The 12,862-nt window shown below is 43.1% G+C and overlaps 1 protein-coding gene across 2 annotated transcripts in view; it reads left to right on the forward strand.

The window, feature by feature from the left end:
• Window positions 1-12,862, forward strand: part of MDC1 (mediator of DNA damage checkpoint 1) — a 144,536-nt gene that overhangs the window by 25,245 nt on the left and 106,429 nt on the right. For both annotated transcript variants that reach the window (XM_082263552.1, XM_082263553.1), the window contains exons 4-5: window positions 7,873-7,957; window positions 9,450-11,389. In XM_082263552.1, coding sequence (XP_082119678.1) covers window positions 7,873-7,957; window positions 9,450-11,389 — 2,025 coding nt within the window. The remainder of the gene's footprint in view (window positions 1-7,872; window positions 7,958-9,449; window positions 11,390-12,862) is intronic.

Consider the following 12,862-nt stretch of genomic DNA (forward strand, 5'->3'; position numbering starts at 1 on the left):
CCCTCCCACACCCTCCCACCTCCTATAAATAAGCAAGGGCAGCATCCATCTTAGATCATTCTGAAGCAGTGTGTGTAGTGAGAGTAGGGAGAGCTGCTGCTGCTGCTGTTAAGCTAGGGACAGTTAGTCAGTGTTCCTGGTCTTGCAGTGTTCTTGGTCCACTACTGCTGTAATATCAGCACCCCAAAAAGCCCTTCTAAGGGCTGGTATTTGTGTTTTTTTTTTTTTTTTTTTTTTTTTATATATATATATATATATATATATACCTAGCGTCCCCAAAAGCCCTTTTAAGGGCTGGTAATTGAGTTGTTTCTTCATATATATATATATATATATATATATATATATATATATATATATCTATATCTATCTAGTGTCCCCAAAAGCCCTTTTAAGGGCTGGTAATTGAGGATTTTTTTATTTATATATATACATATATATATATATATATATAGTGTCCCCAAAAGCCCTTTTAAGGGCTGGTAAGGTAATAGATTTTTTTCTTTATATATATATATATATATATATATCTATTGTACACTGCAGTTGCCTGCCCGCTGTGTGTGAGAGGCCACAGACCTACCACAGACTGTACTGTGTGCACACCACACTCATTTCGGGTGGCACAGGCACAGTACCTGGCATTTTAAAAAATATTTTTTTTTCCTCTGTCATAATTGCAGTGAGTGCTGTGTCAGGTCCACAGAGTGCACTGTACCCACTGCAGTGCACTGCCCACCACTGATATATATACGTTGGCACAGCATCTTGTTGCAATAAATTGAAAAAAAAAATATTTTTTATTATTGCAGTTGCCTGGGCTGCCAGTGACTGTCAGGTCCACAGAGTGTACTGTGCCCACTGCAGTGCCACTGTGTGCCCACCCACCACTGATATATAAGGTGGCACAGCAGCTTGCAAAGTAAAAAAAATATATATATTTTTTTAAATTGCAGTTGCCTGGGTGCCAGTGACTGCTGTCAGGTCCACAGAGAGTGTACTGTGCCACTGCCCACCCACCACTGATATATAAGGTGGCACAGCAGCTTGCAAAGTAAAAAAATATATATATATTTTTTAAATTGCAGTTGCCTGGGTGCCAGAGACTGCTGTCAGGTCCACAGAGAGTGTACTGTGCCACTGCCCACCCACCACTGATATATAAGGTGGCACAGCAGCTTGCAAAGTAAAAAAAATATATATATATTTTTTAAATTGCAGTTGCCTGGGTGCCAGTGACTGCTGCCAGGTCCACAGAGAGTGTACTGTGCCACTGCCCACCCACCACTGATATATATGCCTGCAAGAGAAAAAGCCAGCCGCAGAGAAGCCGTATTCCTGAAAATATAAGAAAAATGCTTTTTTTTAGGGGTTCTGGACATGCTACAGAGCTGAAACTTGACAGGTACACTTTTTAGACCCCCCAGACACTAAATACAAAAAATGACATGCCTGCCTAAAAAAATGCCCGATAAATGCCTGCAAGAGAAAAAGACAGCCGCAGAGAAGCCGTATTCCTGAAAATATAAGAAAAATGCTGTTTTTTAGGGGTTCTGGACATGCTACAGAGCTGAAACTTGACAGGTACACTTTTTAGACCCCCCAGACACTAAATACAAAAAATGACATGCCTGCCTAAAAAAATGCCCGCTAAATGCCTGCAAGAGAAAAAGCCAGCCGCAGAGAAGCCGTATTCCTGAAAATATAAGAAAAATGCTGTTTTTTAGGGGTTCTGAACATGCTACAGAGCTGAAACTTGACAGGTACACTTTTTAGACCCCCCAGACACTAAATACAAAAAATGACATGCCTGCCTAAAAAAATGCCCGCTAAATGCCTGCAAGAGAAAAAGCCAGCCGCAGAGAAGCCATATTCCTGAAAATATAAGAAAAATGCTTTTTTTTAGGGGTTCTGGACATGCTACAGAGCTGAAACTTGACAGGTACACTTTTTAGACCCCCCAGACACTAAATACAAAAAATGACATGCCTGCCTAAAAAAATGCCCGATAAATGCCTGCAAGAGAAAAAGACAGCCGCAGAGAAGCCGTATTCCTGAAAATATAAGAAAAATGCTGTTTTTTAGGGGTTCTGGACATGCTACAGAGCTGAAACTTGACAGGTACACTTTTTAGACCCCCCAGACACTAAATACAAAAAATGACATGCCTGCCTAAAAAAATGCCCGATAAATGCCTGCAAGAGAAAAAGACAGCCGCAGAGAAGCCGTATTCCTGAAAATATAAGAAAAATGCTGTTTTTTAGGGGTTCTGGACATGCTACAGAGCTGAAACTTGACAGGTACACTTTTTAGACCCCCCAGACACTAAATACAAAAAATGACATGCCTGCCTAAAAAAATGCCCGCTAAATGCCTGCAAGAGAAAAAGACAGCCGCAGAGAAGCCGTATTCCTGAAAATATAAGAAAAATGCTGTTTTTTAGGGGTTCTGGACATGCTACAGAGCTGAAACTTGACAGGTACACTTTTTAGACCCCCCAGACACTAAATACAAAAAATGACATGCCTGCCTAAAAAAATGCCCGATAAATGCCTGCAAGAGAAAAAGACAGCCGCAGAGAAGCCGTATTCCTGAAAATATAAGAAAAATGCTGTTTTTTAGGGGTTCTGGACATGCTACAGAGCTGAAACTTGACAGGTACACTTTTTAGACCCCCCAGACACTAAATACAAAAAATGACATGCCTGCCTAAAAAAATGCCCGATAAATGCCTGCAAGAGAAAAAGACAGCCGCAGAGAAGCCGTATTCCTGAAAATATAAGAAAAATGCTGTTTTTTAGGGGTTCTGGACATGCTACAGAGCTGAAACTTGACAGGTACACTTTTTAGACCCCCCAGACACTAAATACAAAAAATGACATGCCTGCCTAAAAAAATGCCCGATAAATGCCTGCAAGAGAAAAAGACAGCCGCAGAGAAGCCGTATTCCTGAAAATATAAGAAAAATGCTGTTTTTTAGGGGTTCTGGACATGCTACAGAGCTGAAACTTGACAGTTACACTTTTTAGACCCCCCAGATGCTAAATCCAAAGAAATTTTTTATTTTTATTTTTTTTTAATTTTTCCAATAATTGGCTCTCTATCAAAAAATTATAATTTTTAAGAACTTTTTTTTGCGTGATCCCTCTCCGGCATGCCACAGTCCAGGTGTTAGTCCCCTTGAAAAAACTTTTCCATCACTATTGTGGCCAGAAAGAGTCCCTGTGTGTTTTAAAATTCGCCTGCCTATTGAAGTCTATGGCGGTTCGCCCGGTTCGCCGGTTCGCGAACATTTGCCGATGTTCGCGTTCGCCGTTCGCGAACGGCGAATTTTAGGTTCGCGACATCACTAATCCTCTGCGTCATCTGGGCCTGGGGGAACACACGTCCGTTAATACATATACACCAAACTAGGCTCAGGGCCTGTGGTCTGGAATGCCGGTGGTTTCCAGCACTACTGGATCCCGTGGAATGCACAGCGGGGCTGGTGTGATGTAATTTCCCGGTTCTGACGATAGAAAATCGGCAACGAGTTTGCGGGGCATGCACTCCTTCAGACCTTCTTTAACTGTATTGCACAGAGTAGCCCCGATCATCCCCCACCAGCGATATTGGCCCCTCCTCCTCTTCCTCTTCCTATGTTTCCGTAGCAAGTCATTTGCTATAGAGGCACACAGTGTCTGCTCGCTCCTGAGCTGTGTGTCTATGGAGCCACACACAGTGGGACTTAACCCCGCCCCCACTTCCTCCTTACTGAATTTGATGCCAATGGCTCCTCCTGTTGTTCAAGTGAAGAGGAAGAGAGGGGAGAAAAGATGCAGCTGTGCACAGTGCTAGATCTCTTCCCCCCCCTCCCATTCCTTTCACACAGGGAAGGGGAAAATAGAGAGCAGTAAAAGATTTTTACCTTAGTGCAAGGAATGCATTAAAGTAAAAAAAAGTTTTAGCTTTAGTAACACTTTAATAAATGAACAAGGAATTTCCCCCACTTTCCGGCTGAAACTCTTCAAAAATGATTACGTCTATTATGGGGCGAAATCAAAGCCACAATGTATCGTGAAACGATGCTTCGGTTTTTCCACCATTCTTATATATGTCCATATCGCTCCTATCTTGTGGGGCTAAGCTCCTCCTCTTGCTGCCCTAAACATGGTCATTTAGATGCGGACTTGTACCATGCTTTTTGGACATTGTTACGGACGTGGGTATCAGATCCCCGCCCCCCTGACTAACTCGCGACAAAGGACCGGCCAATCTCACACCACGCTGTCACTTGCGTAACAATGCCAAACTCCGCTGCACCCTGCACAAAGTTTTTCCAGCTTGTGGGACCACAATTCAGGTGCCAGCAGACTGAGAGCGATTGTCACTTGACTAATTAAACAATTAACCCTTTGAATGTCACCACCTCCGTTTGGTCCGAGCAGGTGGAAGCTCGTAATTCTAGCAATGCCAATTATGAATATAGAATAATCGCCTGTAACACACTGTCACCACTGACGGGTATGTTCATAGGATTTATTCTATACAGTAGCACTCTTTAAGAGACAGTTTTTTTTTTAACTTTCATGAAGAGCTTAGGGAAAAGGTTAACACTTTTCAAAATAAGGTTTTAATAATGAAAAGGTCAAAGTTTGGTGCAAATAAAATATTTACAGAAAAAAGGTGTTTCAAAGAAATAGAGAAATAATTCAGCAATAGAAAAATAAGATAGAATTGAGGAGGAAGAATACTTGCAGTCAATGTCCTGGGTGCTATCAGAGTTCAGTCAATGAGCCAGGTGTTATCGGTTCTCAAACTTGGCAGATGTTCCTGCTTTGATGGTAAAGCAGAACTCCCAACTAGTTAGGGATCTCCCTTTTTCCCAGGGATCAAAGGGGTGTTGACCGATTCCCCTGACCAATAAAATAGAGTGGCCAAGGGCTGTCCTGGGGTTATGACATTATCGGGTCCCTCCCTTAAAGACAGTTTTTTACAACTATTTATATCTTCCAATATGTTGCATTCTTGAAACTGATTATTGTTCAGCATTGAATTTCGCATTCCAGGGATACTAAACACGGTAGCTCAGATAAACCTGTCACCCAGGGAATATCTGACTACTATTTTCCCTTCTATATGTGCTAGTGTGGTCATGTATGACCTTAATTCGTTCAGTACGATATTTCTCATCCAAATATATGCTTATTATTCATGTGTCATGTTCCTGTCTGAGTTTATAAATCGTGTGTGGATTTGTTAAGAGTTTAATTGGGCAGAGCTCTCTGATTGCCTTTTACGATCACCGTTAGCGCTTGGTATCCTTAATGAATTTGGTCATAGATTTACGATAGGCCTGGACAGCAAAAACGAACATCCTACCAGGACTCGGTTAGCGGTTTACAGCTCTGCACAGGCCTAAGCACTGGTTTCTGATGTCTCTAAGTTGAGATAATGGCTTTTTTGAAGTGTAGAACCTATGCATTCCATGAATTAGAAGAGGAGGGAGAGGGTAATCACTGCGGCAATGTGTAACTGTTCTGCAAGGCTGTCATCGCTGACCTATAATGATTGAACAACCTGGCCGCCTACTACAGCTTTTCGTGTGTCCAGTACGGGATATCATTACAGACGTATATCCCAAGATAAAACGTTTTTGGCATTCAGTAGTGCACTTACTTTGTAAAACTACCTACCCTTAACCCTGGAGTTGGTCCTTTTTGGTCTAGTCCATATCCCAGCTATCAAAAAATCGAGAGGCAACATCTTACTGTTCCATGCCTTTTGGGGCATGGAAAGCTATTCTTCATCAGTGGATTTACCTGGAACCCTGCCATCACTTCTCTGTTCATAGTTAAATAATCCTTTGTTTTCTGTTTGGAATGGGTAGAAACCTCCTTTAGTATGAACTTATTGATTCAAAAATTTTTCAAGGTTTTGGAAGCCGTTATTTAAACCTTGCCCTTTTGGAATGCAACAATCTCTAGTACAATGTTTCCCATAAACCCAGTGTTACCAAACTAGATTATGAAAGCAGAGTTCCAGTCGTTTTTGTGTTCATTTAAAGTCAACCGCTACAAAAGTGTAGCTGCTGATTTTTAATAAACACACTCACCTGTTCCAAGATCCAGCAATGTGGCCGCCCGAACGCTCGCTTCTCTCCCTTGTCTCTCCCCGGAGCCGGCATTACAAATATGGGCACCCGGCTGTGACAGACTGCGGATTCACAGCCGGGTGCACACTGTGCATGGGCAAGTCGTGCTGCGCCTTCTCAATGGTCAGGCAATCTTCTGGCACCTGTGACATGTCCCAGAAGATTGCAGGGAGGGAGGGGGAGAGGAGAACTTCCGCTCGAGTTGCCTAAGTGGCCAAGTGGAAGTGGGGTAGCAGGTACCTCTCAAAACTAGGCTCCCCCCCCCAAAAAAAAAAAATGACATGCCAAATGTGGCTTAGGAGAGGGGGAGGAATGCTCAATGCAGAACATCCTCTTTTTGGTGGATCTCTGCTTTAACCAGTGACTCTGCCATTGATGTCTTACACCCCCCCTTAACCCATAAAATGTTTTGTAATTTTATTGACTGAGGCCTCCTCTGTCCTGACTGCTAAATGTAGTCTAGATATCCAGTCACTTCTTGAGGTTCAGTGAGCTGAAATTAAATGCAGGCATGCTGCATTTTATTGCAGCACACAGGTAGGCAACAATGCCACCGCATCTCACTGCAGCCAAAAATGTAGCAGTATGAAAGGGCCTGAGGCCCCTTTCACACGGGCGATCCGATCTGCCGGTCAATTTTTCAGACGGACCTGATCGGATGCTCCATGCATCCCTATGAGACATCTCCGCTGACACCCGCTGCTATCCGATCCTGTCCGTGAAATCCGAATGGAGGGAAACCCTATTTTCCATCCGTCTGGAGCAGGGATCCTCAAACTACGGCCCTCCAGCTGTTGCGGAACTACACATCCCATGAGGCATTGTAAAACTCTGACATGCCCAGACATGACTAGGCATGATGGGAATTGTATTTCCTGAATAACTGGAGGGCCGTAGTTTGAAGACCCCTGGTCTGGAGGATCGGATCGGATGAGAACGGACAGGCGGTCCATTCTCATCTGATCTCCCCATAGAGGACAGCGGGGATCTGACAGCTCCGTCTCTGCACACAGAGCAGAGTCGAGCTGTCATCCGCCTTCTCAGCGGGGATCGGCGGATTGATCCCCGCTGAGCAGAAGGAGCTCCGTCGGGCGGTGCACTCGTGCAAAAGGGGCCTTAAGGGTAATTTAGAATTACACATACAGGTCTTGGATTCAGCTAAATTTTGTTTTTTACTGCTTAGGCTGGACAGTGATTATGTCCTTCTTTGTTTTCACATTTTCTGACATCACATGCATCATGCATGTGCTTGATTCAGCCTGGGTATATAGGCGTAGCTAAAGACAGCCATTGTTATTTAAAGCCATCAGGTTACAGCAGTTTTTCTGGAACCTGGAGAATGTAAACACTGCTTGGCCTGTCCACTTTGTCTCCATTTGAGTTCTGTATTTGTATTTTAGAACTTGATGAAGCGTGCAGGAGAGGATGAGGTATTGGACCATGTACAAAAGTACACTTACTATCAGCAGCATAATCTGAATTTATTTAAGACAACCAAACGGCTAAATAAACAGTTGTAATACATATATAGGAGCTGCTTTACCTGGGTTTCCACACCCTATTTTGGACTTTTAGTTTATATTGTAGAGAATGCAACAGAAAGTACTAGAACTCACAAAGGGGGGTGGGAACACCCAAAAATCTCATGTGGCAGGCTCTATATAAAGTTTACATTTGCTTCTTATCTTTCTCCTGAGATAACCTTGTAACAATGCATTTCTCAATGGTTGCAAATTTAGGAGGATCCAAAAATGCTCTGAGAACATCAGATCCTGCAGCTGGAGCCATTTTCTCTCCTGATGCTGACACAGTCGTACCTGAAAGGTGAGATGAAAACATTTTTTGTTTTTTTTACTCGTGTTCCTATAAAGGTTCCTTCAGGATGTCTCCTGCCTTTTTATTAGTACCAGAAAAGTACCAGAAAAATAGCTAATTAAGATTTTTTTTCAGATTTTCAGAAACCCTCTATAACGGGAGAACAGTTGCTTGTGATAAAAAGCATTCAGAAAGCTTATGCTGGCTACAAACCCTACTACCTGAATGTACAATCTTCTTTAGATACTTCAAAGACAATTTAGTCTAAGTGGATAATAGTGGTAAAGGCACATTGAACTGGAATTGCTCTGTAAATCCACCAGAATGTGTCTAATACCTATAAAGTGATTTTGGCAAATGACAACATTCAAAGACAGGTAGGGAAAACCGGTGTGTAGGCGCTACAACCTTTCCACATGACTAAGGACTAATGTCTGAAACGCATAGCCTATTTTTACAGCATTGTACATGTCCTTTCAATAAAGGAATACTATTTTTTGGATGTCATCCTGAGTGCCGACCATCCCTTTCCTTATTCAAAGTAAGGTAGTAGGAAGGCTTTCCTGAATGTAAACTAGTTTGGATTGTTTATGTAGATCATACACTACATGGCTTATGGTGGATATAAAACAGATTGTAATGCATGTCCGTCTGTTAACCACTTCAATACCGTGCCATAGCCGAAAGACGGCTACAGCGCGGCTCTCTCCTCCTGGGAGGGTGTCCATGGACGTCCTCCCAGAGCCACGCCCTACATGCGCCCCCTGGGGTGCACTCTGTGACCACTGTGTCCTTAGAACACAACTGATCACAGACCGCTGTAAAGGGCCAATCACAGCAGCCCTTTAGTATGTGATTAGCCTTGTCCAATCACAGCTGATCACATGTAAACAGACTTGCAGGTTAACAATAGTCCTTTCCTTGCACGCTGTCTCTGTGTGAGGAAAGGAAAGCCTATAACCGGCAAAGTTGTCAGCACACAGTTTACACTGATAATTCGTGCAGCTTCATCAGTGCTGCCTATCAGTGTCCATCAGTGCCCTGATTATGAGTACAGCCTCATCAGTGCCCATCAGTGAAGAAGAAAAATGACTTGTTTGCAAAATTGTATAACAAAATTATAAAATTTTCGTTCTATTTTCTTTTGTTTAAAAAGAAAAAAAAAAAACAGTGGTTATTGAACACCAAATTAAAGCTCTATCTGTCCCCCCTCAAAAAAAAAAAAAAAAAAAAGGATAAAAATGTTATTTGGGTACAGTGTTGCACGACCATACAATTGTCCTTCAAGGTGCTACAGCCGCTGAAAACTGAAAATTGGCCTGGGCAGAAAACGGCCGAAGGTGTCAGGTATTAAAGTGGGTAAAACACCAGCTGTAATCTTTAGGATGTGTTGGTTATGTGGTTCTTGCCATTTCTCTGACCCTTGTCGTATAGATCCCATCATAAATTGCTGTCCTGATTCCATTAAAGGAATGCTAATTCTACTGTTGTCTCTTCCCAGTGATGAGGAGAATGATACGTCTATTTCCGGGACACATTTCACATCTATTCACCTGCGTTGTGACAGCGACGGGGACAACCGTGAGACTCCCACAAAAGAAAGCTCCTTTATACCCTCTTCATTGGACACATTAACCCCAGCAGCTTTGAAAGAACCAGCAAAGGAGGAAAGCAGTAGGTTGTTACAAACAAACAAAGATGAGAAGCCAGTCGGAGAACAGACAGATGAAGAAAACACCTCAGTGGGGAGAGAAGTGGTCACAGACAGTGGGCTTTCAGAGGAGGAAAAGGAGACAAGTAAGGATGGAGCAGATTACAGATTACCTTGTGTAGGTGGGAGGGTTGTACAAACGGAAACTCTAGCCCCTGAGTTAAAAGATGGAGGAACCAAAGCTAATAACTGCAGCAATAGTCAAGAAAACAAAAACAACTTGAAGGATGATGCAGCAAATATTGAAACTCCTGAAGTGTCCTCAACTAGCAGTCACTGTTTAAAGAACAATGAAGGTGATTTTGCAGCAACTACTGCTATTGAAAGTAATCTAGACAGTCACACCCCGGAAGAGGACAACCTCAAACCTACGGAAGAAAAACTAAAAGTGGCAGCCGACCTTTGCTTAGACAGTGACACAGGCTCTGATGAAGAAGGTCCTACAACTTCCGGAGCTGATATAAAGAAAAAGGATGACCTTGAAATCAAGTCTAATAAATCACCAGAGCAAAGTTGTGTTGATGGAACCTCTGATGCTGGTGTTCACGTAGATAGAAACGCCAATGTTGATGAGGACAAAGAGAAAATCTCAGCTGTACAGCATGGATCGGTGGGTGAAATTAACATTGACAGCGACACAGATGTTGAGGACGATACAGAGGTATCGGAGACTAGAAATGCTGAATCCAGAACTGGAAATGGGAACTCTAGTGACGTCCATAAAGTACAATCCATTTCAGGGACAAATGTATCCCATGGCTTTGATATTGACAGTGATACGGATGTTGAAGATGCAGATATAACCAGATCTCATGGGAACGTGGTTGACCAAGAGTCCAGAGAATCTGTGGAAGAGAAAAAAGAGCAATTCCATCTGGACAGTGACACGGATGTAGAGGACAATGGTGATGTCTCCAGCACAAAAGTGAGCAAAGGTGACTTGGATTCTGTTGTTGCAGAAGTTCCGTTAAAAGAGACTAAAGACGGAATCCACATGGACAGTGACACAGATGTGGAGGAAGATGTCAATGTCTCTAGCACAGATGTCATAAAAGAAAAGCAGACCTTGAATACAGACGTTCAAGAAGGTGTTCCTATGGACAGTGATACAGATGTGGAAGATGTTGATGTCTCCAGTACAGTGGTCACTAAAGAGAAACCGGACTCTTGCAACAGTGTTAAAGATGCAAAAGAAGGCCTCCCCCTGGACAGTGATACAGATGTGGATGAAGAGGACCAAGGACCGGGATCCTCCAGTGCTGCTGTGCAAGGCAGAACAACGGATAGTCACATAGATGAACTACAGTTTGAGATGAGGAAAAATGAGAAGGAAGCAGTAGGTGTGACAAACAAAGGGGCAGCAGACCTGCATTTCGATAGTGACACTGATTTGGATGAAGATGACAGGACAGCAACAGGACCAAAGAAAGCAGAAGGATCTGTAAAAACCGATGCAGAGAAAAATGAAGCAGAGGCAGCGAATGAAGCAGCTGCTTTAAACATTGATAGTGACACAGATGCGGATGAAGATGATGCAAGTATGAAATTAGATAAATCCCAAACAGCTGAGGGAGAATTCCACGGCGATGGTGTTTCAGAAGGAGGTGATGGAAACTTAGATAAGGTTGCAGGATCATCAGTTGGTGTGATGGTTGAAGTTCCTAAAGCAGATACTAGTACTGTCTCTGTGAAAAGCAGTGAAGAGGAGACTCCAAAAGTGGACTCTCAAGGTAAGCTTTTGCAAGCATGCTAGAACAACACTACTAAATACATTTTGTATCAAAACTGACCTACTAATTTAACTTACAAATAAAAAGAAACATAAGAGAAATGTGCCTTTCTAAGGAAAAAATTATTTACTTTACAACACTCTAAAAAATGGGTCAGGCTGGATTCAGAGAGCAAGTGTTAATTGTCTTAATGATATGTTTTTGTTCAATTTTCTGTAAGCGCTAGAAATGCTTTAAACTCCCTCAACCGCAGGAGGCTACAGCTAAATGGTGCTCCTCTGTGTGCATTGGTCTGACATGCTCCCATCAGCATGAGCTTTGTTGATTGCAGCGCTGTTGTTGTGTCAAGGTGAGGGGGCTGTTTAAGACTGTACAGAGATCTCTTCTCACAGAGATAGAAGAAGTCTTTAGCAGCAGCCTCCTGCTGGGGTTGGGGAAGCATTCACACTGGGGCAACGCTACTTTGCCGGGCGACCTCATAGGTCACGGCGCGCTGCTCGCACCGCGACCTCGGAGCGACCGGCACGGACTTCATAACATTGAAGTCTATGCAGGTCGCTCCGGGTCGCCCCAAAGAAGCTCCGGACCCTTTTTCTAAGTCGGAGCGACTTGTGTCGCTCCTATTAGAACGGGTCCGCAGCTTCTCTATGGAAGGCGCCCTGTTAGGCGACCAGGTCGCAAGACAGGTCGCCCCAGTGTGAACGGGGGCTTAAGGGAAACTAAAGTCACAGATTTAAAGGTTTTCCAAAACAGTTACATTCAAGGCATGCCTGGAATAACGGTTACTAGTGTGCTTATGTTAGCTATCAGTCGAAGTGACAAGCCATCAAAAGGCTGGTGTTGCAGCTGATTACATGTGCAGCACCATGGCTACTGCAAGTAGGAATTGTTTGAATCATTATCTAATGTTTGCCAGTGGAAAAAGTCAGCGGTTTCTCTGGGGTATATGACCGGCCATACACAGAGCAAATTTCTTTTCAGCAACCACAGACAGTGTTGAAGCAGGAATCCCTCCTACCGGGCCATTGTCTTCTCCTGGTGGGAGGGTGGGGAAAGTCAGGAGAAGACCATAATTTCTACTAGCAATAATCCTAGTTAAAACCTGACATGCTGGTTGTACCTTAGTTAATCGATCGATCAACTTGGTACATTAAGCCTGCCCATACATTGTTCGAATTTGCGCCAGTTCCTGCTGAACCGGCCAAGATTCGAACTATGTGTGGCCTGCCTACGTTTTTCACATGAGGTTGTTGAAAAGGCTATATGATGTCTTTAAAGCAAGGTGGGCAGTGATAACACAACACCTTTTTGTTTGGTAGATGACGTCATTTGTTTACTAGCATTACTCTTGAATTAGAATCCTGCAAAAATAAAAATAGTAGGTTATATTTAAATATCTGGTGAGCTCTGCTATTGGAAACTTCAGAAAGTCCTCATGCTCAGTCTTCACTTTTTTTTGTCTTCAAAATTTGT

Source organism: Pelophylax lessonae (genome assembly GCF_965119305.1).
Source record: "Pelophylax lessonae genome assembly, chromosome: 7".
Lineage (NCBI taxonomy): Eukaryota > Metazoa > Chordata > Amphibia > Anura > Ranidae > Pelophylax > Pelophylax lessonae.